Below are 27,274 nucleotides of genomic sequence, written 5' to 3'. Positions count from 1 at the left end.
CATTTCTGCTCGGTACATTCTCTTGTCGCTCTCTGACTACCACGTTCATTGTTCGACTGTCCAACGATTTCGCGCTCAGGTTAGCCGCATCTGCTTTTACTCATCGATACCCTACAAGCAAAGCGTAACGCACATCCTTAACCTGCAATCTACACCGAACATCGACATGTCTGCCTCTGTCAAGTTTACCGGCCTTTTGGCCCTCGCCTCCGCTGTTGCGGCTGTTCCCCACTACCAGCACGAGAAGTTCCACCACAGGGCTGCTTACCCTGTCAACGGATGGGGTAACTCAAACACCACTGCCATGGCTCAGGCTACCGGTACTGGTGCCTACCCCGGTGAACAGACTACCACCATCGACACCACTTCGACCTCGACCTACACTCAGTACGAGACCGTCTACCAGAAGCCTTCCGGTCTTGCGGGAGGCAACAAGCAGGTCGAGGCCGCTGATGCCTCGACTGGTGTCTGTGGCGCCACCGTCACTGTGACTGCTTCCGAGAAGGTCACTGTCACCGTCACTCCCGGAGGCGGTGCTGCTGTCCCCACCTCATCTGCCGCTGGTACTGGATACGGAGTCCCTTCTTCAGTCATGCCCGTCGCTGAGTCAAGCTCCACGGCCGCTGAGTACCCTGCCGCTCCTCCTGCCGACAAGCCCACTTCCTCCGCTGCTCAGAGCACCGTCGAGACTCCCGTAGCTGAGGCCACAACCTCTCCCGCTGCCGAGTACCCTGCCGCTCCTCCTGCTGCTTCGTCTTCCAAGGCCGAGTACCCTGCCGTTCCTGAGGCCCCCACCTCCAAGACCCCCGAGATCACCGCATCCGCTCCCCAGAAGCCCGTCGAGTCGGCCACCTCCGTCGCTTCTTCCGCTGCTCCTTCCCCCACTGCTGGCAACAGCTACAGCGGCGTCAAGCGCGGTCTCGCCTACAACGAGGCTCACCTCTGCACCACCTTCGGCAGCAAGTTCGGCTTCGGTTACAACTGGGGACAAGTTGAGAGCAACGACATCGGCACCTCCTTCGTCCCCATGATGCACGGTCCTAGCAAGTCTTCCGCCGACGAGTGGCTCGCCAACGTCGACACGGCCGTCAAGAAGGGTTCCACCGCCGTCATGGGATTCAACGAGTGCGACCACACTTCGCAGTGCAACCTCAGCCCCGAAGCCGCCTGCACCGCCTGGAAGGAATACATGAACCCCGTCAAGGCCGCCCACCCCGAGGTCACCATTGTCGGACCCTCCGTTACCAACGGTAAGTTTTGGCTATACGAATTGCACGTGAAACACATACTGACTTGACTTAAAAGGCCCTGCCCCGATGGGATTGGACTGGCTCAGCCGCTTCAACGACTGCTGCCCCGACGCCCACGTCGACGCAACCAACATCCACTTCTACGACATCTACGACGAGCAGACCATCGACCGCTTCCAAGCCCAGGTCGAGAAGGCCGCCGACATGGGCGGCAAGAAGGTCTGGATCACAGAGTTCGGTCTCAACCCCGGCAGCGCCTCCGAGGAGCAAGCCGCCAGCTTCCTCAAGGACGCCATGGCGTACCTCGACGGCTCCGACAAGGTCCAGGGTTACTCCTGGTTCATGGTCGGTGACGGTGAGAACCAGCTTAACTCTGGCAGCGGCCTCTCGGCTGTTGGCAAGGTCTACGCTGGTGCCGCTTAAAGCACCTAACTTCCTCTCTCTCGTCTCTTTTTAAGTAAGACGGATGGGTTAGGCGTTTTTGTGTGTGGTTAAAAGACTTCTTCTCTGTTTGTTGTGTGTGTGTATATTTTTTGGGTATATCCTTGGGATCAGGCTTTGTTCTCTGGGGAGCTTCATGGCATAGAACGAGCGTATGCGCACTCTGATGCAAAACGATCGCTTCAGCATATTGCTTTTTTGTTTAACTTCTAGTTACAGTTGTGTTTGAGGGGGTGTGGTGGATTGGTGTAGCGATATATGTGATGAATAGAAGACTGTTGATTTCAATTCTTGTCCCTTGCATTCTGTGACTTGCTGAAAGCTGACGCGGAGATGTTTGGTCAGAGAGAAGCAGTCACTGACGTAAGCCCCAATGATGCTGTTGCCATATTCCTTCTTCTTTGTACTACCCAACGAAGCACTGATGCATCAATTTTAATCTCACGTCTTGTTCTAATTACGTAGAGATTATGCAGTCAGCTTGAGACTACCACATTGACGTACACATGCGGAGTCTTGCAAGGCCAACCATGTCCTTCCTAACACGCGTACCCCTTGGTATCAACCGCGACGATGCTCCCTGGCACCACAACACTCCCATTGACAGGCATCGCCAAACCTCCAGCAGTGCTCACGTATAGCACATCCCAATCCCTGTCTGTTCTCCCAAACGCTGCCGCGGTGTCCCCTGCGAACGTCACTAACCCTTTTGCACCTGCCACCACCTCCATCTTCTTCCCACCTGGACTCACAGCAATAACTGTGTTCTCGTAGTTACTCACGGCCCACAACGTGCCATCCGGACCAAACGTGAAGTCATCTACAAAGTCGGCCACCGCAGTTAGATTGGCGTATAGTTCCACACTCCCCTTGGGGCTACGCGGTATGTACCCTCTTGAAGTGATGGGAACGCGGTATATGGCAATGAGATCCGAATTACTGAAGTACACCCACCCATCGCGTATCTTGATACCATTGGCACCGAATCCCACCGTGGCATTGTGCAGGTCCGGGTAAGGCTTGAATTCTGGTCCATCGGCGATGATATCGCTTGTCCCAGTCTTCGTGTCGAGACGGAAGAGAAGGCCGTATTGAGAATCTACTATTATGACAATCGAAGGATCGGACGGCAGTGCGGCGGCGCCGTTCAGTAGTTTTGCCTGAGGTACGTTGGCGATTTTGTGGACTGTGGGCGTGGAGATAATCGGAGAGACGAAGGTGGCTTGCCAAACGGACCAGGTACCGGCGTAACCAGTCGAGTTGGTTGTAGCGTTTCCAGCGATGATGGCGTATGTGTCTGGGACTGTTTCTGTGATTCCAAGGAGATCGGTGACGTTGGTGGCACGGAATTCGTGGATGGGTTCTAGGGTTGCGTTGCCTGAGGCCGGATTCTGGATGGTATAAAGTATGGGGATTGGAGCTAGTTGGGTGACGAGTAAATCGCCATTTGGCCGGACGGCAATGTTTTCCAGCCAGGTTGGGACTGTTGAAAGTTGAGCTACTGTTCTGGCTGAAAGAGGAAGGGCAGGACCAGGGAGAGGTGAGGATAATGTGCCGAGACCTAAGAGGGCGAAAGACAGTAGGGAAGCCATTCTCCTAGGAGACATTGCGCTGTGCTATGAAATGGCCTGGTAGTCGTCTCTTGTGGTGTAATTAGCGAGTTGCATGGGGGCACTTTCAACTGCCATGTAAATATATGTCCTTGGAAACTGTTGGATGCATCGTCATGATGGGCATCTCGTACCTAGTTAGTGATCATCTTGATGCCTTTAGTGATAGGTATGTCAGCATGCTTTAACTGTGCACAGTTCATGTCCCTCCACCTTTGTAGATTGGCGTTGAACTAAAGACCTTACACATCGCCATGAAGCGTTATTCAGCACACGACTGCGGTTGATTGGACCCGTCTCGTACAACGACTCCACTCGTCAACGCAGCCGACCGGGTGTTAGCCTAGCGTTAACACTGTAGTAAATCCATGGATATCAGAGGTACACTTGCCGTGCGTTGCCGTTCGGAAAGATGCAGATAGGAGGTGTCATGAGGAAGGCGCGACTGAGAGCATCCTATGACAAAGTCTTGGAAGCGTGCTTTGCCATCCCACGTGTGCTGTACCAAATCAATCGTCATGACGCCATGCAGGTTCTCTGGCGACTTCCGATCTGCCAGTGTCTCGTTAGCCATATTTTCTTGCGACCGCAGCTGCCTGTATCGACCAATCTTGAATTCCGAATTATAGAAATGTATCCAGTGCCAATCGCCTATCGATAACGCTCCTTCGACTGGACTGCTTGCGCCTAACGATGATGATTTCCACAAGTACCGGATGTCCAGTTATTCTGCGCATTCTCTTTAAACACCCATGGCAAGCACATGTTGCCTACGCCAATCTTACACGAGGTATAAAAGTACAGTAACGCCGTCCATACGCCTGCGATGGAGGTTGCTAGCCCGCCCTTATTGGTTCTCCTGCTTGGTTTGTTGTTGCTGTTGTGATTGCTGCATGCCTTGTTGCATCGCATTCTGCCCCCAATTTTGCTGCAGGCCTGCACTATTCGGTGGTTGTGACGCATTCGAGTTCATCCGTTGCGGCCCGGGCGACTGCTTCATTTGAGGAGTTTGCCCCTTCCATCCTGGGAATAGCTCCTGCAGCTTGGTATATAGCTTGACGAGCTCGGCGGGTGAGGCGGGTATCGACATGATGGCGGGCCCCGGTTGTATTTGTTGGCCAGGCTTGGGCACCTTCTCAGCATTCTGAGCGAGGTAGGCGAGGTTTGCCTGGAGGCGGCGCATGTAGCTGGGCTTGTTAGCTGACGTCGCGCAAGGGATGCGCAGCACTCACTCTACGTATTCCTTGGATGGCTGCGGTTTGTCGCCTTCGGGCTTCCCTTCTGGTGTAGGCCCTACTTGGCCTGCCTTGCCCTGCGTCTGGAGCTCGCAAACTTCTTTGATGAGGATGCTGTTGATGTCGAGGAGGGTTGCGACTCGATCTGCATTACGCGCCGGGTTGGCGGGCGACACTGGCGACGGGGGCACCTGCTTCACGGGCGTCTGGACCTGGGGCGGCTCCGCCTTGACGGGCAGCTGGAGGTTCATGGGGGTCTGCTGGCCGTTGGTCTGCATGCTGCTGGGCGAGGGCTGTGGCTGCGGTGTCGGATAGGGTGCCTGGCCAGTGGTGCTGGCAGGGGAGGCCGTCTGGCGGTTCTGGGCAAACTGGTGGTGGGCAGGCGAGGGCATCGTCTGCGCATAGGGCGCGTTCGAGTAGGGGCTCGGCGACGACAGCTGGTGTTGTTGTTGCTGCGCCTGCTGTTGCTGCTGTTGCGCCTGCTGCATGGCGGCTGCTCCATGGTGTCATGTCAGCCAGGCTGCGAGGAACGCGCCCACGGGCGGCGATAGGGCAGGACAAGAAACGCGCACGTCACTGGCTTACCTCGCTGCTGGAGATACGGGGCTCCTGGCTGAATGCCATTACTCCCCATGGCGCCACCCATGCCCGGGAACGACGGGGACTGTCCGTACTGCCCATGTGGGTTGGCTTGCTGCTGGAGCCGCGCCTGTGCATCGAATTGGGCGTGTTGCGGGGAATTGGCGAACTGGCCGCCATACGCATTAGGGTTATTGAAATCCATTATCGGCACTCATTGGCCACGTCGCACAACTCGGTTTAGATTGATCGGTGGGTTGATCCGTTGATGGGAGAAAACGTGCGGTTCGTGATAAGCTTGGGTTTCGGCTCTAGAAGCTTTGCAACCCCAGCTCAGGCCAGCCGAGCGAGTCAAGTTGGCCGTCCTCGCCCTCTTTGTTCCAGCGCGGCCACTTCCCTCGAGCGCACCCAACATCGTCAAAGGAATTCCAGAATACATCAAATCCCGCATGGCGCCCTACTGGACCAGCGTGCAAGCATGTCCTAATGCAGTGCCTTTAGCAACCTCACACCTCCAGCATCCCTGTCACATGGGCCCACAAAAATGCTTGACATATCTCCCGAACATGGGACGAGACGCTTCCAGATCCGTCACCAGGTACCACGGCCTGCCATTAATACCGGGTCTGAGGCTCTTATCCGCCAACTAGATGAACCGCCGCCACCTGCATATGCCATGTGACTGACTCTTGGGAAGACTCGGCCATGTTGGCATCGAGGCATCTCGAGGCAGCACGCGCCCTCATCCTCCAGGACCGACGCACGCACTTGTTACCTGTTTCTCTCATGCACTTCTGAAAACGCCACGTTGTATTCAAGTTGAGCTTGGCAATCGAGTGTAACTACATCATAGGCTCCCATGCTGCCACTTCTAAGCGAGCTCTAGCTCATCACGCGGTGTGTGGATGGGTTTCTTAACCGGGATCTAACCTCTCAACGCTCCTTCGGTGTGTGTGATACATCCATGTGGCTGCATGACGTCGGAATGTGGGCGCCGATGAGTATAGTCCTTGTCTCAATAGCAAAACGTGCTCAAGAGCTCCTTGGGATCTGCACCTCTCGGGCCGAAGTAAGATGCAGAGATACAGTAGTAATAAGCACTTCGTAAGGCGGTGTCTCCCTGATTATTCTCCAAAGACCTCCTCCTTCGTCGGTTTCTCTTTGCGGCGCAGTGCCACAAAGTACGCCTCTTTAGATTCCTGGAGCCAGTCAGCGTGGAACATCAACTGTGCGGAAAAACCTACAGCGCGAGAAGATTCCGGCTTCTCCCTGTACACCTTGGCGAAGAGACGCTTCAGCTTTGTCTCGAATGCCTTTTCCTCCGATCCTTTGTAGTACTTGCAGAGGAAGTGGCCGCCAGTCTTGAGCGTATCGAAAGCGAATGTCAGGGCGGCCATGCACAAGTCCTACGAAATTTAGTAAAATCAAGAGTGATCGGCGGACTACCCACCATGCTGCCTGCGTGGTCTCTGAAAGCATTTCCGCTGGTGTTCATCATCCTAAAATATGGGTCACTAAGGCTCTTCTTGTAGAAGCCGGCCGTTTGGTCCCAGGGTTCTGACATGTCGCTGAGCACCACGTCTACTGCTCTGCCCTGCTGCATATCTCTCTCCTTCAACGAGAGCCTAGTTGGAGCAGCTTGTTCGCTGCCACTGTCCTCTGCTGATCGTCCAATCGGTTCGAGTTCTACGCCCTCCAGATGAGCATGTCGTTCGATGTCAATGTATCCTCGTTCCATGTCGTCCAGCTCTTCTTCAGTAAGTCCCTCGCTGGCTTTAGCAGAAACCTGTCTTCTGGGTCTGCCCAGGTCCGGATCTCGCACATAGGCTCGAACCTCGTCTTGAATTACAGGTGATAGAAAGTCGCCTTGTATGGTGGAGACACCTCGCGGGGGTTGTGCGGGTATCAAGTCAATACCTATGACACGACCCTCTGGAGCAGTACGGTCTGCAGCAACCTGGAGACATTAAGATGCTGTAGTTTGTGTAGATGGATCTGGCAAACCTGGGACCATGATCCTGGTGCAAAACCCTGGGGTCCTTTAGCATCGTGTTTTCAGTGAAGGCGACAAACATACGAGATCGACGACAGTCTGCCCGGGTTGGAAAAGCTTGTGCTTGGTGTTAAGCTGTGGCACGTTAGTCAGTGCGCAGTCACAGACCGAGGCGCAATTACTTCAAGCAGCTTGAATGCAGCGCGACTCTTCAAGCCTTGCACTTTGGCTTCTTTGGCGAAGAAGTCCCTGCCTTGGCGTGACTTCCATCTCGTTGAAGATGAGGATGCACGCCGATCTGAGAGCCTGTGACTGGATTGGTGAGAGTCACAAGTCGCGTGTCTCAAGGCAAAACACGCTGGCGCTACTGGATGATGGGTAGACTCCAGTAGCAAGCTATCTGTGAGCTGCCGAAATACACGACGTGATAGCATAGGGAAGGTGCAACTGTTGTGCGTCGCCTTCGCCTTCGCAGAACTTATATACTCTTATCGATAACGTACGTCAACGATTTCGACATGTCGCCCTAGGCTCACGACCTTCACAAACACTCGCGATAGAAAGGACGATGGCTAGGGAAACTACATACTGCAAGCGACCTAGGCTTGACTTGAAGAACAGTCACTGTGCTCGCGATAGCTCACCATCTCGGACTGGAGATGCGAGGTCATCTCCGAGATATTATCGTCTTCGACCTCGGAACGCCGAATCGACCATTACGATGTGTCAACGTCCACGGCCGACGTTTGTACCCCGCTGTTCTCCAGAGTCTAGTGAGCACGCGATCTCAGTTGGGTGTGGGGTCGTGTGCTCATCGGTGCGTACGTTTTGGATGCATTCGCTATCTGGTGATGGAGAGCCCGGGCGGTACCATTCCGCATGTGACGACACCCATCCAAGTCAGATACAGTCTATCAAGATCATGAGCAGCAAAACTCTAAAACAGCATCCTATAGTGTTTCCAACAACGGCTGACGCAGAAGGAGTGACAGTGCGCAGCTGACTGCGTCGTCTAGTAAGGGGTGACTGAGGCGCAACGCCAGTTTGCGTGCATCTGCCCTGGTGTTCCCCTGACGTGTTGCCATGATGCGCGTCGAATCATGGCGGCTCGCAGTCAGCCCCGTCAAGGGGCTGATGCCGGAGGGAGACGACAGGTGTCAACCAGAGCCAAGTATCAGATCGCGAGTACCCGGGCCGTCAGCGAGGACCGTGGTTGTTATAAGCATGGCTGATGGCATTCGTCGATTCGTGGCGCTAGACTAAAATTCGCTCCTTCCTCCCGCGGTATCCTCAAATCTCCGCTACCAGAGACGATCCAAACACGACAACCCTACCGAGGAGCGACGCCCATGACACACGCGCGACTACACACACAAACACTCACTTGAAAGCTGCCTTGCATGGAAGATCGAATTCACCGCTCATCGACAAGTCCTGCTCACCTCGTGCGGCCGGAAATCTGTCTTCACCTCCGCAACACCATTTTCCGATGACCTCGACACTACGTCGCGCGACCTTTTCTTTCCGTCGATAGAACTTGTCCCCGCCCGGACAACAATATCCTGCTTTTTAGAGCAACAGCGCCGCGTTTAGAGCAACAGCGCCGCGTTTAGAGCAACGCCAAACAGCGTCATGTCGAAACCATCCGAGAAGCCGCAGTCGCAACCGCCCGCCATCATGAGCGACGAACCGGGCAAGGGCATAAAAGTGAGTTGAGGTAACATTCCTAGTCGCAGGACATCAATTGACCCCTCATTGCAGCCCCTCGGCACGCCCGACATAACCAGCCTCCAGCGCGTCCGCCAGGTCTTTGCGCAGCCAGTTCTGGCTTCCTTCGTCGCCGGCGGCGTAGCTGGCGCGGTTTCACGAACCGTCGTATCGCCCCTCGAACGCCTCAAGATTCTATTCCAAGTCCAGAGCGTTGGTCGCGAGGAATACAAGATGTCAGTACCCAAGGCTCTGGCTAAGATGTGGAGGGAAGAGGGATGGAGAGGGTTCATGGCCGGAAACGGTACCAACTGCATACGGATTGTACCATACTCGGCCGTACAGTTCAGCGCATACAACGTCTACAAGCGGGTACGTCTATTTCTCTTCTGTTCAGCGTGTTCTTGATTTCAGCGAGCGACTTGCTTTTCAAACATTGGGTTGGATGGGACAAGGTAAGGGCGGACGAAAGAGAGAGGGCGGTAAGTTGGGAAGGATCCGAAGCTTCGCCGATGGAATGTTCAAAGTGAGCCGGGAGGAGACATACAAGGACACGGAGGTTTCCGCAAAGACGACGATGGCCATGGTATGTCCCAAAGTTTCATAGCTAACTTGCCTTAGTTCTTCGAGAGCGAACCAGGTGCCCCTCTCGATGCCTACCAGCGACTACTCTGTGGTGGTCTTGCTGGTATCACCTCCGTCACGTTCACCTACCCACTCGATATCGTCCGAACACGCCTATCCATCCAGTCCGCATCGTTCTCCGATCTCAAGAAGGAGGCTGGCCAGAAGCTACCGGGCATGTGGGCACTGCTTACAACTATGTACAAGACCGAGGGCGGTTTCCCGGCGCTATACCGTGGCATCCTTCCCACAGTGGCTGGTGTCGCACCGTATGTCGGCCTTAACTTCATGGTGTACGAGATCGCCCGTACCAAGTTTACACGCGAGGGTCAGAAGGACCCGGGTGCCATCGGCAAATTAGGAGCGGGTGCCGTCTCCGGTGCTGTTGCGCAGACCATCACATACCCATTCGATGTCCTGCGGCGGAGATTCCAGATCAACACCATGAGCGGTATGGGATATCAGTACGCAGGAATCGGCGACGCTATCAAGCAGATCATCAAGACAGAAGGCTTCCGGGGTCTTTACAAGGGTATTGTGCCCAACCTTCTCAAGGTCGCGCCTAGCATGGCTAGCAGTTGGCTCAGCTTCGAGATGACACGAGACCTGCTCATGGGCAAGGGGAACTCGGGCTTCTTGTAGGACAGACAGTCCCACCTTCACCATCGTCGAAACGAACTACGGCAGAAGAAATCGACGAGACACTTCACATTACGAGCGCTCTTCCGACGGGAAGAAAGATACACGAAACCGTTCACCGACAACAGGTGGCATTGTATAACGTCAACGAAAGCGATTGATACAAAACACGAGCATTGCATTTGGGAAGGATCAGCACGGCCTGGGGGGTCTGATTTGGGAACGACCTCCCATGGATAACAGCGAAGGCGTTTGACTGGGTTTTAGTCCTTGCAAGGTTGCACAGCATTCACATGCAACTTTTCCTTCTTCCTCTTTCTCTAGAGCCGGAAAAGAACGAGCGGTCATGCATCATACATAGAAGCATATTCGAGTCTGCCAAGCGGACATGATTTGGCATGGCTTGTACAATATAGATAGTTTCATGGTGGACCTGGGAAACTGGGGATAATGGAACTGCTTTACATCAATACCTGTCCGTGATGTATAGAGCAGCGAGTATTCCGCCTAGTCCAGCACGTCATTTTCTATCCTCATCCCTCATGCATGAGTAGAACAGAGGTACATGTCGTCACTGACCCTCTCCCTTCCACCGCACAACTACTCATCCCCTTTCAAAGCCCGTCATTCAAGCGCTTCACCGCAACCTCTGTCACGTTCAGCACATGTACTGTTCTCCGTCAGTACCGCTCTACACTATCCCTTCAAATTGGAATACAGATACTTACATGCCCTTGCACCCATGACAGAAGCAATAAGAGTGCTCACACTGCTCGTCGCGACAGTAGTCCCAGCTCTTTTTTCCTTTCTAGTATTCATGCTTGTGTGAGTCTTTGTACGTAGGAGAGGGGGGTGTTGGAGTGCGTACGTTGTGACATGTATTGAGCTTGTCGATGCAGATGTTGCACCGTTTTTTGGCGGCTGTGGTGACGTGTGCTGGTGTGGGGTTTCGGTCTGTGTTGGTGATGGAGCGGGAAGAGCGGGTTGATCGTGTTGTGGGTGTGAAGGCTGTAGTGGCCGCGACTAGAACGAGGAGGCAGGCCAGTATAGCGATGGGTTGGATAGGAAAGTGCATGATGTTGGGTTTGGTGATAATTGAATTTCTGTGGAAGCAGTGGAGTGATGGAGTGTCCAAGATCGAAGCGGGATATGTAAATAGATGTTTAGTATTCTACGTGTCTGGCAATCGTCATACAAACTGAGCAGTGAGTCACTGGCCTAGAAGTGTTTGATGCCTGAATGTGAATTGCGCGTCGAAGTGATTAGCAGGGTGTCACATGTAAAACCTGCACACGTAAATAGTTGAACTAGTGTGACATTTGAGATGGTCTACAGGGAGATCAACCCCACGACCTTTACTCCGAATGCAAGGGAAAATGTTACAGTATTTACAAAGACCCTCTATAGCTCGCCGTCCTTCCGCAGAGTCTCGTTACCCCAGGGCTCGCTTGTCAAGCAAGTCAATCCAGCAGCTGGCTCGCAGCTCTTCCTTCCACTCAATGGTCCTGGCGATGGCAGCTTGAGGCCACCAGCCGCGTATTGGCGTCCCTGCTCGTTGGCAAGAGCCTCACCGGCGCCCGCCTCTACGTTCAGCGATCCCTTGCCAGATGCCAGACCCTTGCCTCCGGGCTGCGCACCAGTGGATTGTTCGGCGGCCTTGAGGGCCTTGAGCAGGTTGACTGTCGAGTCGTATGTGAGGTCCTCGTAGTAGTCGTCGTTGATCTGGACCATGGGCGCGTTCGCACATGCACCAAGGCATTCGACCTCGGAGAATGTGAAGAGGCCGTCTGCCGTGGTCTCGCCGTGGTGTACGCCCAATACGTCTTCGCAAGCCTTCATGACGGAGTCACTGTCGCAAAGCATGCATGGGGTCTTGGTTCTGTCAGCTGCTGCCCTCGATGCCAAACATGGTTTCTACTCACAGTTGTGCAGACCTGGACGTGGAACTTGCCCACGGGGTCCCGGTTGTACATGGTGTAGAAAGTCGCAACCTCGTATACACGCATTGGTGGCATCTCCAGTATCCGCGCAACCTCGTTCATGACGCTGATGCTGCAGAATCCGTGCTGGCGTTGTCCGAGGTCGAGAAGCGGCATTACGGCAGCCTTCTTGTATTGGGAGGGGTATCGAGAGACGATCTCTTGGATGAGTTCCTCATTTTGTGGTGTGAATTTGAAGGGAATTTTGAGGTTATTTTGAGGCGTGTCGCGGTGCTACAGGCGTATTAGCTCGGCTTCCAGGGCAAGATGAATGAATTACATACGACGTTGAGCGAGCCGCTCTCGTTCCACGACGGTCGCGAAACGCTGAAAGCCCGCCATTGAGCCCTCTGGAACTGTCGCGAGGCCCGTGGGGCAATCCTGCATGCGAGGGGGACGAGTCTTGAGGCCATGGTGGGTTGTGCTGCGGGCTGGAGGCGATGGCGTCGATTGAAGATGTCAACGATGAAGCTCATCCGAAGCGCCAAGTAAATGTGCAGGGGTCGTTGCAATCAGCCGCCTCTGATTGGTCGCGCCCAACATCTCCACTCCGTTGTACCTTCGACGCTTCCTCACTCCTTCTCCGCATGGTTCAGGTCATCCTAACATCGCTTCATATTGTGCGTGATCGATGGCATTACCTGATCGCCGTTCTCCCGTAGCTACATGGATCCACGACTTCGCTGCTTGAAACACATTACCGCCTTTGCTGCAGCGAGCCATGCCCAGTGCAGTCGAGGACGCCACGTAGCTATCCCCACCGACACCGTCCTCGTGCGTTTCGTCGCTGCTGCGCACTGCGGAAGCTTCATTTTTCTCTGGCATCCGCGGCAGTCTAGCCTGCGGATTCCTTTGTTGGCAACGTCCCGTATTAGTTTCTGCGCAAAAAATGGCTCGGTACAGAGCCGCATCGATGCTCGTGGAATGCGCCTACGGCGGTCAACCACGTCTGATGGAACTGTGGGTCTGCTAACACACACGCTGGGGGCACCTCGCGACATTGCATCCTTAGGAGTAGCAGTCGGTGGACTGAGAGACGCATAGGATTCTTCCCTCTGTGCCGTCGTAGGTGGAAAGATACCCTAGCCATGGTGTCTGACCAATCGGCCGCTGTTCGCCTCATTGACGGCGCTCTGCGCGGACGCAGGCTGGCTTGCCGTTTGATGAGTTGTACTAATGTTTGCACTGTCAATTCGGTATCTTCACAGGCTTACAACACCGGCCGCTTCTTCCAGCCATGTTTCAGAGTCATATGATACCACTACGTGTACGTGTACATCACTCATGCAGCACTTCACTAGTATATGGGGGCGGTCAACATCTGCGCCATATAAGTATCAGTTGCTACTATCATAGCATTTCCTGATCTCCTTCAACGGCCCTACCCTTTACCCCACTACTACGCTGCCGACCTGCACTCGCGTTCGTCTCGTGGCTCACCCACATATTCGCCCACCATGTGCAAGTACACAATCACGATACTTGAATGCGGTCACAAAATCGATGATTATGTCGAATCTCGCGATTGCCCCTACTACCAAAGGACCACCGTACAGTGTGACCGTGACAACCCGAGGCACAAAGATCGCTGCACCGTAAAAACCAGAGACCAAAACGGAATTTGCAATAGATGTCTCCGCGACAACGAAGAAGCCGCCATGCGCCGTGACTTGGAAAAAGAAAGAGAACACAAACGCCGAGAAAACGAAGAAGCCGCAGAAGCATTCCGACGTGGGCAGGAAGAACTTAAAGAGAAGAACCGCCGGGAGGCGGAAGAAAGACGACGGGCTCAGCAAAAAGCCGACGAAGAAGCCAGAGACAGAGCCCGCCGGGAAGCGGACAGGAAGCAGCGAGCTGAGGAAGAAGCCAGGGAAAGAAGTCGCAGGGAAGTCGAAGAAAAACGCCGAGCGGATCAGAGAGCCGAAGAAGAAGCTACGGAGAAACGCCGCCGGGAAGAAGAACAACGACGTCGGGCGAAACAAAAAGCCGACGAAGAAGCCAGGGACAAAGCCCGCCGGGAAGCGGACAGAAAGCAGCGAGACGAAGAAGAGGCCATGGAGAAGCGCCGCCGGGAAGTGGAGCAAAGGCGACGGGACAAGGAGGAAGCTATGGAGAGAGACCTCAGGGAGGCGGAAGAAAGGCGGCGGCAGGCCAAGAAAGAAGCCGATGAAGAAGCCATTGCGAGAAGACGACGGGACCACGAGAGAAAGATGGCTGAAGATGAGCAGGAGTTGCTAAGAAAGATGGCAGAGGATGAGGAAGCTCTTGAGCGACGCAAGAGGGCATATGAGAAGAGAATAGCAGAAGAGGAAGAAATCGAGAGACAGCGCAAGGCGGAGCTCGACCGACTAGCCAAAGAACAACGCGATCTGGATTTGATGATCCAAAAGTCCAGAGAAGAAGCAGATAGGAAGAAGAGAGAGGAGGAGGAAGAGGCGCAGCGAGCTCTGAGGGAACAGGAGAGATGGGAGCAGGAGAGGAAGTACCGAGAGGAACTAGTAAGTCCAAGTCTTATATCATCTCAACATCAGTTACTAACCTCACCCTCCCACAGCTCCGATCAAGGACCGCCGCACCACCATCACCACCCGCCACACCACCCGCGCCCCCAGCCCCCGCCCCCAAACCCGCCGTCAACAAATCAGCACCCCGCCCCCCTCCAGCACCCAAGCCCGCACCAAAAGAAATCAACTACTCTCTCCCCGCTGTTGGCGACCAAACATATGGTCACATGATGCTAGGCAACCGTCGTGCCCCCATGCACCCCTCGCAAGAGATCCCCGGAACGCCAACAACCTCAGGCATCCCCATGTCACCCACGAGCCCGGCACCATTCGCACGTCTCGGTGGCGCCATCGCGGCTTCTGATGTCCCCGTCGTGAGGGAGGTTAGGGGCCAGATCCCGCCTGTCATGCCCGTCGCTATGGACTCGAGGGCAGGATTCAGGCGGACGAGCGAAACGAGGAGGCCGCCGCCGCCCGTGCCGCAGCGCAAGCCATCATCAGGCATGGAGGGCATGGATCCTGTTTTGAAGGCAAAGTTGGAGAAGAGGAGGGCTTGGGAACCAGAAGAGGAGGAGAAGAAGGATGTCTCGCCGCCGAGGTCTCCTGGGCAAGAGCCTAACGCACGAAGGCTGAGTCCGTCTGAATTTGATACTAAACGTAAGACGGGCTGGAAGAAGGACGAGGCGTGAGCTTTTTTTTTGTTTTGCATTGAAGGTGTTGAGGGCGCAGTGAGTGGGAATATGACTTCATTCCTTTTGTGGTATCTATCTTATGTAGTATCTCACAATCCACCACAATGTTCTTTCCATCATGGAGGAAAGTTTCTCATATCGTCCCTGGCTAAATTCCGTACTAGTACATGATACTGTATCAGGCATCGGTGTCTATCCGGATGTAGTACTCCCGCTTCAGGAAGTTGGCGACGTGATCTACCTCATTATACTTGACCTTGGAGGGATCTTTGATGTTCTGGCGCCTCTGACCACACTCATCGAGACTCTGGCACTGAATTTAGTTAGCAGTGAACTACTATCATGTACATAGGACTTCAACTCACCATGTCGGGATCACGCTTAGCATACTCAAAGAATGCATCCACCTTCTTGATATAGTCCGGAGTTTCGAGGTTGTTTGTCCCCAGTATACGCATTGAGTCGCATGCATATCTGACATCGTTAGCACGCATATCTCAAGGAACCGTGAAACCAAACTTACGCCGTGACATTTCCTCCAATCTCCTCCTCTTCCACAACATCCATCACAAGCTTAGCAGAGACGATTCGGTCAGCATGATCGAGCTGATCATCGTCATTGTCCGTAGAAAGAGCCGACTGGTAATTCATCACGCGAATTTGGTTGGCTCGGCGATCGCGAAGAATGGTCGCGATGATGTCCTTCAGATCGTCGATCGTGTACGTGGCCTTGCCGTCGGTAGTGGTAATCTCCGATATGTCTGCGCTGTACAGTTTCTTGAGCGACTCCTCGCTGTACGCTTTGTAGCCTTCTCCGAAGTATGTACTGTCCGGGAGACGAAGGTAGAGGATCTGTGCATTCGATAGGCCGAGCAGTGAAGAAGAGACGATGGTGTGTTTGCCAATCTGGACTGTGGTCTCATTGGCCACTGTGGTATACTGGTTAGTCTCGTTGTGCAGTATGAGGATCTTTTATGGAACCTTACGTGGCGCTTCCTCGTTCGAAGAAGAGATGGACTGCGTGCCATCCGGCCTAACGGAGGCCACGTCGGACATGAAACTGTAGGCATCTTCGAGGCCGCGCTCCAACTCCTGCACTCGAGTGTTGTTGGCTGCTTCGCCGCCGCTATCCGCTGTGAAGACGACCGTAGTGACGCATTTGAAGACATAGAGGTCGTGGTAGAGATCTGGGTTCTGGAAGAGCAGGCCATCGACTGTATGGCCGGTGAAGTAGATAGAACCACTATGCGCATTAGCTTCATTGGTCTTGCTGAAGGTAAATCTCCAAGCCTACCCAGTGCACGGAAAGGGCGAGTCCGCAGTAGCAGAAAGTGCTGCTGTTGCGAGAACCGTCAGTAGCGCGGCATAGACCGAGAAGCAGCGTGGCGCAATCATGTTGTTGAGAATTGAGCGAAACAGGTGCGAAGGGATGTGAGGGATCGATGCGGCAGCGGGGGAAGGTGTGGTTAAAGAGAGGAGGGAGTGAGGGTGATGGTGAAGTTTATCGAAGTGCCAAGCTGGGACGTCTACAGAAGGAGCAGCCGCGGCGACCCTGAGGTGTAACAAGGAAGGTGCGACCCATGGCCACCTTCACCTCTGTTTTCGTACTCTTCCAAGACAGGAAGTCACGATGGAACACAGGTAGTCGAGGCAGTCTTGCAAACATTAAAAACATAACATCCATAATAGAGTGTACGAAGGAAAAAGTATTACGCATAATTACAGGAATACAACTCAATGCAGTGATATCGTAACTTCGTTCTCATGAACCAACCCATCTCGAAACGCCCAAACACAGTAAAGAAACTCCAAGAAACATGTATTAAGTGCCTCTGTAAAACAAAAAGATACATGCGAAAGGAAAGAGAGAACTACCAAAGCAAGAGACGCTATCGAAAGATGTTTTGCAGAATACTCTCCAACTTCTCCGCCAATGGATCCTCAGGCTGCTGCCTCCCGCGCTCGTCGAAGCGCGGTGGTAGTTCGATGGTAGCATCCGAGGTATCTGACCCGGGGCTCTCAGAGCGGTGGCGCCTTTTCCGGGCCCTACCAGACTCTCTTGTAGCATCCGATCGTTCGTCATCCCTGCGTCGCCTGTGTCGCTTGTGACCGTGATCGTGATCATCTCGATGTCTGTGTTGCCTTTCGGAATCGGAATCGGATGAAGACTCCCGTGATCGTGAGGCCGATCGGGAGGGTATCTCTCGTTCTTGTGGGATCGGGTCGAAATGGACGCTCTTGTCTTCTTCCGGGGACGGACTCGGGCTAGGCGGTTCGTCTACGGGCCCTGTTTTGGTATTAGCAAAATTGTTCAGATTCATGGGCAGGCAGCGGCCTCCACCCACCACGTGAAGACGCAAAGTTATGGTGCTCTTTACCGCCATCAGGGACTGGAGCACTCACATTGTCACCCCCACGTCGTGGCTGGCCGTAATAGGGTTCGTGTTGTTGCTGGTGCTGGGGTGCATATGGATTGCCGAGATGCAAGTCGTCGTGTGGCGGGTTGACGAAATGTGAGGGATGGTTTGGCTCGTATGCGCTCTGGGGAGGCGGAGGGAAGTCTGCTGGGTTATACGGAGGATAAGGATTGTTGGTGTTGGGATTGAAGTTGAGGTTGGGGTTGGGGTCTACCGGAGCACTAGGGGGAGGGGGAAAGTAGTTCGTCTCAGGGAAGTAGCGAGAGTCGTTAGGATGAGCAGTGGAGGCAGTGGACACAGTGGTGGGAGTGGGACTATCGTAGGGGCTGTAGGTGCCTGTGGAGTAGGCTGAATCCTCCTCGCCTGGTGATGTTGAGTATGCTAATTGCGGTGTGGGCGTGGGGTGGACTCACGTCGTCGTTCGGCTTCCTTTTCGGCCTTCTTACGGTCGCGCCGCTTCGCTGCTTCATGGGCAGCCAGACCAGCTACACCGGCAACCGCCGCCGTCTCCGCGACCTTTCGTGATCGACTCTTACTGCGGCTCCGGCTCCGGCTTCCACGTCGACCACCAGAGGAAGACGAGCTTCCTCGCCGTCTACGGTGCGCGCGGCTGCGGTCCCGGCTTCGACTGCGACTACTGGCACGATCGGTGTACACCGGATCATCGCCGTACTCTACTAAAACAGGTTCACTCACTGTACTTCCACGTCTGCTGCGGTTGCGTCCGGTAAGGCGGGAGAGGACTGACCTGGACCTTGAGCGCGACCTCGACTTGGACCGCGATGCCGCCCTAGCCTCCTTCTTAGCCTTGCGTTTCTCATAAAGTCCAGTGACAGCTGCGCCGGCAACGCCAGCGGCAGCAATCGGAACACCCTGTCGGATCCGGCTAGGTGAGCGCTTGCCCTTGCGCTTTCGAGACTTGCTACGGCTGCGTGCCGCAAGACCGGCTACAGCAGCAGAGGCAAGGCCAACTTGCGCTGCTCTGTTGTTGCGATGCTCAGGGTCTAGGTGTTTGCTCGTGCTACGAGACCTACCCCTGTCATCAGCCACTGAGGCGGACCTGGATCTTCTTCGGCTCTTCCTAGAACGCGATCTGCCTCCATGACGTGACCTGCTTCGGTGCCGATCTTCTATGACCGTAACCGTCTCCTCTTTGACCACCTTGTTCTTGTTCCTCTGTCCGGCAGCATAGGCGAGAGCTCCAACACCGGCGAGTGCGGCAAGCGTGCCCAGCTCCTTCACCCTCGACTTGCTGCGGTGGCGAGATTTGGCACGGCGGCTGCCTCTGCCACGATCAGAAGAAACAGACCGGGATCTGTCACGGTTGTTAAATCTATCGAGAGCCACAGCACTCACAGCACCGAGCGTGCCGTAGCCAAGGGCATTTCCTATGTTGCCTCCAGCGGCTTCACCCTTTCTCTTGCGGTGATGCCTGATGATTTGTCCTGCAGCGACTCCGGCAAGAGCACCTGCAGCAACATCACGTTTGGTGCGGGTCTCACTTCCGCCCCAGGTATCCTTCTCCTTGTGGATGTAGATGTCGTCGTCGCTGTAGTAGTTCTTATCTCCCCACCGGTGGTCATATTCACGCTCGTCGGCGTATCGCTCATCGTAGCGACCGCCGCGATCGATCTCCTTCACTCTGCGCTCGTAGTAGTAATCTTCCTCGTGGCGCTGCGGACGAGCGACCTGTCTGTCTTCTTCAGTACGTTCAACAAGCTCGTAGGAGGGCTCTTGGACGCGCTCGCGGATGATGATGGGTTGAGGGGCTTCCTCCCGGATAATAATAGGCTGCATCTGCATCTGCATGGGTGGCATCTGCTGGGGCTGGGGGGCCTCATTGCGGATGTAGATGGACTGGGGCTGGGGTGGTGGGGGTTGGGGCAGCGGCTCGGGGCGGAAATACTCAGTAGACCTCGAGTACTTCTCCAACTCATAGGGCTGCTCCCGTGGGAAGATCTCGCGCTCGCGGTCGTAGTCCCGGGAGATGCGGATCTCGGTGCGCGCTGGTGAGGGGGAGCGCTCGTATTCGCGCTGGATGCGATACTCGGAACGAACGGGCGAAACTTCGCGCTCAAGCTCGGCGTAGTGGTAGTGTCTCACTTCTCGTTGGGGAGCGGGCGCTTCATGGCGCTCGATATGGTAGTCCTTGACGGAGCGACGGTCGTCGAAGTCGTCGCGCCCACGGTGGACCATGCGCATCTCGGTCTCGTACGTGTCTTCCTCGAGGCTGTGATCAGGCACTTTGTAGCGCCGCACCGTGGTGTAGCCAGTGGCACCGGTGCGCGTCGACGTGGTGTCCCACTCGCGGTCGCGCTCGCTCCTCTTGTAGATGACCGACATGGTGCGGCGTGGAGTCGTGGAAAGAGAAGTGGAGGGGCAAGTTGCAGTGGCTCGGAAGTGCGCGCAATGCAATGCAGGAGGGGAGCAGAGGATAGGGGATGTTTGTAGACTCTGGCGGCGGGTGCTCGCCTACGTAGCCAGTCGTGGTGACTCGCTGCTAGGCGTGACTGTGAACGGCTGAGCGAGGGCGGGTACTCGCAGGCGTCGATCGCGAGCGGGCGGGGCTGGGTGATTGGCGAGAGTGTTGATCAACACGCTCACTATCGTTGGGGATGCGCAATACTGGCGGACTGCGATAGCAAACGAGGTGGGGTAATAAGAGGGTGAACGCGAGTAGGGCAGACGACGTCAAGTGTCAGGAATAGCGGACCCCGTCAGAAGACTTGATTCTGGCCTGCCCAGAAGGCAAGAGGTACCCTGAGGCCGATGACGTCAAACCAATCGCACCACCTCAACCGACCGCACGCTGGACCATGTGTTTCAACACCGCGTCTCCAGTGACTAAATACATACGGGCGCCGTCGGGCAGTGCCTGTCTGCGCGCAGTCTGTCTGCCTTACCTAGGTACCCTCTTCGCAGACAAGATGGGCACACCGCGCCGTCGCAGCCCTACATCGAGCCACGACGGGAGCGCGCGCATCGCACATTATGCGAACCATTACCTGCAAGCTGTCACATTCGCTAGAAGTTTCTTTTTGTGGGCACCAAGAACTCACCGGACATTGCGCCATCACCTATGCGCATAGCCCCGCATGCGGTGAGCGCTCGAGCATGTGGACGGTGCTTCTGCGGCTGACAACGACTCACGCCGCTGACTGCCCCTTCCCCATCGCTGCCGGCTGCCTGGTGACTCCATCAACGGGACAGCGGCATCGAAGATAGGACTTGGGCCCAACCTGGCACCAAGCTGCAAGACAAGAACCTTCCTGCGTCACCGCACGCAAAGCCCAAAAGTGAAGCAACCCAATACTCCCAGGGTCACCCTGCCCACCTCGCATAGAACGCCTCGCAAGAAGCATGTTCTTGACGCGATCGACAGAAAACTACATCGATGAGACCGTTGAAGAGTTTTTCCACGACCGTGAACTCGCCGGATCCTTTGCATCGTGACGGAGCAGCACCTACCCAACGTACTGAACACATCGCGGGCGTGCATGCTACAAGCCAGACCCTCGCTGCAAGGAAGCGCACTGTGTCTGACCTACTTCGATCGATTGAGGCGTACATCAGAGTACCGTGAAGATCGGGATAGTATCCAACAGGCTGCACCATGCAGACGTCCAAAGCACTGCCTTAAGAACCCAGTGCACACCCTCACCACCATCTGCATCCTTCCCACGACCCGCACCGTGAGACTCTGCCTCTTAGTCCAGTAGATCTGTCCTCCCGTAGCGACCACATCACTGCCGAAACAAGCCACATTCTTGCTATTGGACATGTCTCAGCGTCCTGACGACTCACCACCTGGAGTGACTGTGTGAAACGAAGCCACCTCCAGGCAGATACCCACTTTTCTCTCTCGCTCACCGGAGACGCATAGGTGCCGGTAAACACGGCTGGGCGATAACACTGACTGTACGTGGCCTCCCGTCTGTGTTTCAAAGAGGGGCGACACTGGGGGCCAGATGACTGCGCAAACATCGGTATCACTGTGAGGAAATAACATACGAAAGCGGGTCAGCAAAGCACACTGACGGTTCCGAATCAAACAGCTGTCATTAATTAGTCGAACAACAAGCCTGACTCCGATATGTAGTAGTGGTACAAAAGCAAACGTGTGTACTGTCTTGGTCCAACTCAAACCAGGGACGACTCAACGCGAGCGAAACCCGACCACCAACGCCACGCGATACGATGTGCTCTCTCAACCAAATGGCAGTCTATGCTTTTCTCTTGAACGTGATCAAACGATGCCGTACACCCTCTTCGCAATGAAGTAGCACATAAGGCCGAAGGTAATGAGGCCTCCAGTAATGCACCAGAACCAGTTGAGGTTCTCGATATCTTGGCCAGGGACAAGACTGAGTTTCGTTAGCTTATCGTTCGCTCAGGGTCGGAAGTCTTGACTCACCAGTTCATACCCCAGATACCGGTCACAACGTTCATTGGCAGGACGATCGTTCCGAGCACAGTAAGCTTGCCAAGAATATCAGACGTCTTCTCTTGACGTTCGTTCATCCTGATGTTGATCTGGGCAAGGTAGTTGCTATGAGCACGGGACAGGAGACTGGGAGACTGATTAGTTCGTGCTCTATAGTAGTGCCGGGATCAACTTACTTCTCGTAATGACTCAGGTTGCCTGTCATGGTGACGATATGATCCTGGATATCTCCAAGATACATACCAATCTCGTTGCGAGGTGCAATATCCCACTGCTCGTTGCATCGCTTGGCGAAACCCTTGATGACATCGGCCTTGTTACCCAACAGGCGGTAGAGGCTCATAACCTTCTTTCTGCATTCACCCACACGTCGCAACATGTCTCTACCGGTTTCTTGCTGCGACTTGATCTCGGGAGGCTCTTTGTAGTGCGGGTTGTTGTAGCTGTACGACTTCTCCTTCTCTGCTTCCTGCTCTTCTTCGCTCGAATGAAGTCGCAATATAGCCTCATCGATATCATCAACCTCTTCTTCAATCTTCTGGATCATGGGCGCGTACGCATCCGTGACATCGTCAATGATGGCATACGAGATCCAGTCAGGTGAGAGGACAAGGTAGTCGGAGAGTTGGCGAATACGGCGGCGGACGTTGGCCGGATGTGGTGTCATAGAGAAGTGGAAGCTTATTACGCCTTCTCTGAACACAACAACATACAGGTTGACGGGCTCCAGGTAGTCCTCGCTGTTCTCATCTTGCTCAAAAGTACGGTAGTTGATGAAGTAGTAGTGCTTGAACAGCTCGACCTTTTCGCGTTGCTCTTGCATGAGAATATCTTCCGAGGTCAATGGATGTATGCCAAACGTCTTAGAAATGACCTTCATCTCAGTCTCCGTGGGGGACATGACATCCAACCACCAGGCAGGCCGTGGGCCAAATCGCTTCGGCTTTTCGCCATTGGGCTTGTCGGGTTTTCCTGCATCCGTTGGACGCGGGGTTGTTGAGCGCGTCTGTTCTCCAGAAGAGTACTTGCCCTCGGCCTTCGAAGTCGAACGCGTTGTTGTGCGTGAGGAGTAGCCGCCGTTGGGGCCAGCATGCAGCATGTCATCTTCTGTGTCGGAAGAATCGCTGTCGTCGTCCAGGATCGGTGGATCAGGAACGAAGAGATTCCTGAAGCTCTGCCCAGGTTGCAAGAGTTCGCTGATGCTCTGGCTGTGAATGGTGTTGTCAAACGTCTCGTTGAAGTACGTGAAACGATAGGGAGCGTCGCTGTCCTCGCGATGCCAGACGCGTCGTTTCGGACGGAGGCGTCCTTCAACCATGAGCGGTTCGCTAACCTTGCGCATGCGCATGCCTTCAATTGTCCGTTGTTCCTTCTCCTCGTGTGCCCAAGCTTGTAGAACGTCGAGATCGGGCCAGCGGCGGCGTCTTCGGCGAGTGGTAGGCTCACCGGTCGTGGGGGCGTTCATGTAATCTTCGTGTCCCATCTCAGACATGTCCTCGTGGGGGAAGCAGACATCTTCAAGCGCAGAACCGGTCATGCGGCGTGCGAAGTCGCCCGGAGTAGGTGGAGTGCCTGAATGGGCGTCCTCATCGATGTTGATGAGTGCATCTCGGGATGCACTGTTGGACCTTCCTGGGTCGGACATGTGATCCAAGTCTGTCGGAAGCATAACATCGTCTAAACCGCTGCTAGCCTCGAAAGCTGGGCTCGTAGGCACGGACGGGGGGTTGTTCACGTCGTAGTCGTCGAGGTTGGTTGTAGAGTGGTGGTGTTGAGTGAACAGGTCCGGCCTGTGTTCTGGCATGGGCATGTGCTTGAAGCTCTTTGCGGAGTTCTTGCTTCCTCGGCGAGGCTTGCCGTTGTTGGAGCCATAGCTGGTGGATGTCCTGATGTCGCGTTGAGACGAACCCATGAGTGGCGTTCTATCATCCGCATCGTCTTCGCCATCACTGTAGTTCTCCTCGGGAGTATGCGACAGGCGTGAGCGTCCGTAGGAGTTTGCGGCTTGAAGCCGCTGGGGTGTGCTGACGCTGGGCTGGCTTGCCCTCGGCTGGTACATGGACGTTACAGGTACACTGGGACGACGCGTCCGGATGGTGGGCTGCTCGCGGTGATCCAGCAGAGCCTCGCTCTCGAGGCTTGTGTTGCTGAGGTTGCTGTGGGTGCGGTAGAAGCCGTTGCTCCCTCGCGACTGCCCATGACTGGCGACGTTGGCCAGGCTCGGGCGCTCCTCCATCATGGAGTCGCCTTGCGCGAGATCGGCTCCAGCTGCAAAACTCTGTCTCCTGTTTTTGCGCTTCTTACCACCGCGATGCGTCTTCTTCTTCTTAGGTGGAGCGGCTGCAGCTGCCGCATACGAAGGGCCGCTGGAGGTGGCAGCAGTGCCGGCGTTGGGGCCAGCAGGGCCAGACGGATTTGAGGCCATTACGGGAACGCGCGTGGATCAAGATAACAATTGCAGTGTTAATGCTGTGTGACGGGGGTGTGCAGCAATGATGGGCCACTGATAAGTAGACACGCAGGAGAGTGGGTGAAAAAGCGCGTTGGAAGTGCTGAGTGTGGATTTGCTGCGAATCTCGTCCTGAATCTACCAGTGACGTTACTCGGTGTCCGTGCCCTGGAAGTGTGGGCCCGCCCGGGGGGTCTAGCCTCTCCAGCTTTGCAGTTCGCATGTGTGAACCATCCGGTGGATCTCGCGCTCACTGCTGCCAGCAACCCCATCTCTGTCGCCATCTCCGCAATAATGCCCTGCTGTCTGCATGCCAGTGCGACGACTGGTTTGTACACGTTGGTGGCTGTTCTGAGCAACGGCTGTCGCGTGGTCAATTGCCGATTCGGGAACATGGCAATCCTGCATGCGCCATTGCTTCGCCCTAGCACTTGATTTGGCGCTATTACGCTTGTTTTCACTACCCCGACCTCTAATGGTAATTCCGTGCGTCACTAGTCATCAATAGATTAGAAAGAGCAAGGGACACTTCTCGACAAGCCGATCAAACAATTCCATACTTGGGTATCTCTCTGGCCTTAGCATACCCCGCCTCAAGCTGCATATCGAGTGGCACTGCAGTGCGATAACAGCTTGGTTTGTCATTGGCAGCTCTACACCTACAAAACGTAGCGGAATCTCGGGCCATAGTTTTCGCCTAGTTCCCTCTTGCTCCCACCGGTTTCCCTTTGCTGCGCCAATGTCCCGTACTTGCGATCCAGCTTCTTGTTCTCCCACGCGAGAATTGTTCTCAGCAAAAGAGACAACAGGCAGAACAGAAACATGAACCCAGCACATACAGACTGGCCCTTGACGTACAATGGCCCTTCTGATGTGGGATACAATCGGGTCCCCAGCAGAGGTCCGCATTGACCGATCAAGTTCAGGATGACTATACCTGTACCTCTACGAGTATCGCTGCCTTGGTTGTTCGTGACCCAAGGCAGCACATTGCCAATAGCTGGGAAGATTCCCGCGGCAGCCAGAAAGACTCCGAAATACCTCGCTCCTACGCTCTTAGTAGTTGCCAGGATGACGTAGCCAATTCCTCCAATGGCCGTGAGGATAGCGATCATGATACCTCGCTGTTGCGTCCGATCTGCGATGTAGCATGTGGCGATTACTGTGAGAAAGGACAAGAAGAATGGCGGTGCTGTGAGGCCCTGCGCATTAACCTTCGAGAACCCCATTTCGTTGAGGATTGTCGGGAGGAACACCGGTAGCGACGAGAATGCAACGTTCCCAGAGAAGTACATGAGCTATTATTTAGGTCAGTTAAGAACCACCACATCACGTTGTCAGACTTACACCGAGTATCCAGCCTTTTAGATCCATCAATCCCTCCAACATCTCTTTCCAGTTGATAGCTCCAATTCTTGTTCCAGCGCCAGCCTGTGCCACACCACGAGCTCTCGCAACCGCCTTTTCCTCTTCATTCAGAAACTTCGCTTTTTCCGGACTGTCTGGTAGGAAAAAGAACGCAACTGCAGCCATAACGACTGTAGGCAAACCTTCTACCAAGAACAATACGCGCCATTTCGCCATTCCAGGATCACCGCTCGTAATTCCATAGGCCAGAGCTCCTGCGAACGTGTTGGCTAGCGGTGCAGCCGATAGGAACAATCCACACCTAAGCCCAAGTTCATGCCTCAGGTAGAAGAATGAAAGCAGAAATGGCACGCCTGGCCCATATGCTATCTCTGCAGCTCCCATAAGAAACCGCAGTGCCATCATCCCTCCCCATGAAGTTGTCGCAGCTTGTACGGTCGAAACGAGGCCCCAGACGAAGACGCAGCCCGCGGCCCAAATATGCGGTGGCACGACTTTCCACATGATTGCGAGGAACCCGAAGACAATGTACGAGATGTAGAATATGGTAAGTAGCCACTGGTACTGCGAACTACTCAGGTCGAGATCTTCTTCCATGCCGGCGATTCGCGCGTTGCTAATGCCACATTAGCCATGCTTTCTCCATTGTAAAGATGTTTCGTCATACCCAATATTTGACCGGTCGAGGAATGCCAGCAGATACAGCGCCGATAGCAAAGGAACGATATGGGTGTCCAATTTCCGTCGCACGCGCTTCTCGATCACCGGGTCAATCTCGTCTTCCACCCGTGCAGCTGGCCCGGCTTCTGCGTCTCCATCTCCTTCTTTCATCATCTCGACCTTCTTCTCCTCATTCTGGTCCACGCTCTCTGGGTCTTTCGAAGTAAAGAAACGCATCTTCGTCTACGCACAGTCTCAAAATCGTGTGAAAGTAAAGCAAGAACGGCAATGCGCGGGAGCGCAGCAGGGGAGCGAGCATATTAAGCACTCCAAGACTCATGCCGAAGCTTAACCAAATGCCGAGATCGGTACGACTCCACCCCGAAGCTTCATGATAGGCGGTCTGGTGCGCTGTGTTGGGGATAAAGTGTGATGGAGTGGGGCTGGGGCGGGGAGATCGACATTGGGGGATGCACATCGTGGACGGAACGGAATTAGGCCCGCTCACCGCAGACCGGCCGAAATTCTCAACGAAGTAGAGTTCAGGCTGACACCTTAACTCTTGCGTTTGTCTTTGAGGCTGAACTTTGTGCCGCCATGCGAGGTTCATAAAGTACCCCTGTACGTATCCATATCGGTAGGTATACATCATCGTCGTCGACGCCATCAACAATCAACTCACG

The 27,274-nt window shown here is 54.7% G+C and overlaps 11 protein-coding genes across 11 annotated transcripts; 3 read left to right on the top strand and 8 right to left on the bottom strand.

The window, feature by feature from the left end:
* Positions 1-166: 166 nt before the first annotated feature.
* Positions 167-1,673, top strand: J4E84_009713 (uncharacterized protein; the record flags this gene model as incomplete). Its single annotated transcript, XM_049392274.1, has 2 exons — positions 167-1,250; positions 1,306-1,673. 2 exons carry the CDS (start codon positions 167-169, stop codon positions 1,671-1,673), a joined length of 1,452 nt encoding a protein of 483 aa, XP_049240036.1.
* A 557-nt stretch (positions 1,674-2,230) lies between these two features.
* J4E84_009712 (uncharacterized protein) lies at positions 2,231-3,298 on the bottom strand (the record flags this gene model as incomplete). Its single annotated transcript, XM_049392273.1, has 1 exon — positions 2,231-3,298. One exon carries the CDS (start codon positions 3,296-3,298, stop codon positions 2,231-2,233), a length of 1,068 nt encoding a protein of 355 aa, XP_049240035.1.
* Positions 3,299-4,148: 850 nt separating this feature from the next.
* J4E84_009711 (uncharacterized protein) lies at positions 4,149-5,320 on the bottom strand (the record flags this gene model as incomplete). The annotated part of the gene is made up of 3 exons (XM_049392272.1): positions 4,149-4,488; positions 4,534-5,029; positions 5,122-5,320. The coding sequence occupies 3 exons, from the start codon at positions 5,318-5,320 to the stop codon at positions 4,149-4,151; spliced, it is 1,035 nt and encodes a 344-aa protein (XP_049240034.1).
* A 919-nt stretch (positions 5,321-6,239) lies between these two features.
* On the bottom strand, positions 6,240-7,779 carry J4E84_009710 (uncharacterized protein; the record flags this gene model as incomplete). Its single annotated transcript, XM_049392271.1, has 3 exons — positions 6,240-6,521; positions 6,566-7,072; positions 7,753-7,779. 3 exons carry the CDS (start codon positions 7,777-7,779, stop codon positions 6,240-6,242), a joined length of 816 nt encoding a protein of 271 aa, XP_049240033.1.
* A 961-nt stretch (positions 7,780-8,740) lies between these two features.
* Positions 8,741-10,081, top strand: J4E84_009709 (uncharacterized protein; the record flags this gene model as incomplete). Its single annotated transcript, XM_049392270.1, has 3 exons — positions 8,741-8,815; positions 8,870-9,187; positions 9,437-10,081. The coding sequence occupies 3 exons, from the start codon at positions 8,741-8,743 to the stop codon at positions 10,079-10,081; spliced, it is 1,038 nt and encodes a 345-aa protein (XP_049240032.1).
* A 1,398-nt stretch (positions 10,082-11,479) lies between these two features.
* On the bottom strand, positions 11,480-12,470 carry J4E84_009708 (uncharacterized protein; the record flags this gene model as incomplete). The annotated part of the gene is made up of 3 exons (XM_049392269.1): positions 11,480-11,950; positions 12,001-12,291; positions 12,342-12,470. 3 exons carry the CDS (start codon positions 12,468-12,470, stop codon positions 11,480-11,482), a joined length of 891 nt encoding a protein of 296 aa, XP_049240031.1.
* Positions 12,471-13,715: 1,245 nt separating this feature from the next.
* Positions 13,716-15,250, top strand: J4E84_009707 (uncharacterized protein; the record flags this gene model as incomplete). The annotated part of the gene is made up of 2 exons (XM_049392268.1): positions 13,716-14,555; positions 14,612-15,250. The coding sequence occupies 2 exons, from the start codon at positions 13,716-13,718 to the stop codon at positions 15,248-15,250; spliced, it is 1,479 nt and encodes a 492-aa protein (XP_049240030.1).
* A 181-nt stretch (positions 15,251-15,431) lies between these two features.
* Positions 15,432-16,648, bottom strand: J4E84_009706 (uncharacterized protein; the record flags this gene model as incomplete). Its single annotated transcript, XM_049392267.1, has 5 exons — positions 15,432-15,566; positions 15,619-15,727; positions 15,777-16,182; positions 16,240-16,496; positions 16,548-16,648. The coding sequence occupies 5 exons, from the start codon at positions 16,646-16,648 to the stop codon at positions 15,432-15,434; spliced, it is 1,008 nt and encodes a 335-aa protein (XP_049240029.1).
* An 883-nt stretch (positions 16,649-17,531) lies between these two features.
* J4E84_009705 (uncharacterized protein) lies at positions 17,532-20,013 on the bottom strand (the record flags this gene model as incomplete). Its single annotated transcript, XM_049392266.1, has 3 exons — positions 17,532-17,540; positions 17,657-18,033; positions 18,084-20,013. The coding sequence occupies 3 exons, from the start codon at positions 20,011-20,013 to the stop codon at positions 17,532-17,534; spliced, it is 2,316 nt and encodes a 771-aa protein (XP_049240028.1).
* A 1,903-nt stretch (positions 20,014-21,916) lies between these two features.
* J4E84_009704 (uncharacterized protein) lies at positions 21,917-24,539 on the bottom strand (the record flags this gene model as incomplete). Its single annotated transcript, XM_049392265.1, has 3 exons — positions 21,917-22,034; positions 22,085-22,240; positions 22,291-24,539. 3 exons carry the CDS (start codon positions 24,537-24,539, stop codon positions 21,917-21,919), a joined length of 2,523 nt encoding a protein of 840 aa, XP_049240027.1.
* A 683-nt stretch (positions 24,540-25,222) lies between these two features.
* J4E84_009703 (uncharacterized protein) lies at positions 25,223-26,828 on the bottom strand (the record flags this gene model as incomplete). The annotated part of the gene is made up of 3 exons (XM_049392264.1): positions 25,223-25,861; positions 25,911-26,547; positions 26,599-26,828. The coding sequence occupies 3 exons, from the start codon at positions 26,826-26,828 to the stop codon at positions 25,223-25,225; spliced, it is 1,506 nt and encodes a 501-aa protein (XP_049240026.1).
* Positions 26,829-27,274: the final 446 nt, after the last annotated feature.

Source organism: Alternaria hordeiaustralica (genome assembly GCF_023758085.1).
Source record: "Alternaria hordeiaustralica strain BMP 2776 chromosome Unknown scaffold_31, whole genome shotgun sequence".
In the NCBI taxonomy this organism is placed as follows: Eukaryota; Fungi; Ascomycota; class Dothideomycetes; order Pleosporales; family Pleosporaceae; genus Alternaria; species Alternaria hordeiaustralica.
This window is presented reverse-complemented; position numbering and strand designations above follow the sequence as displayed.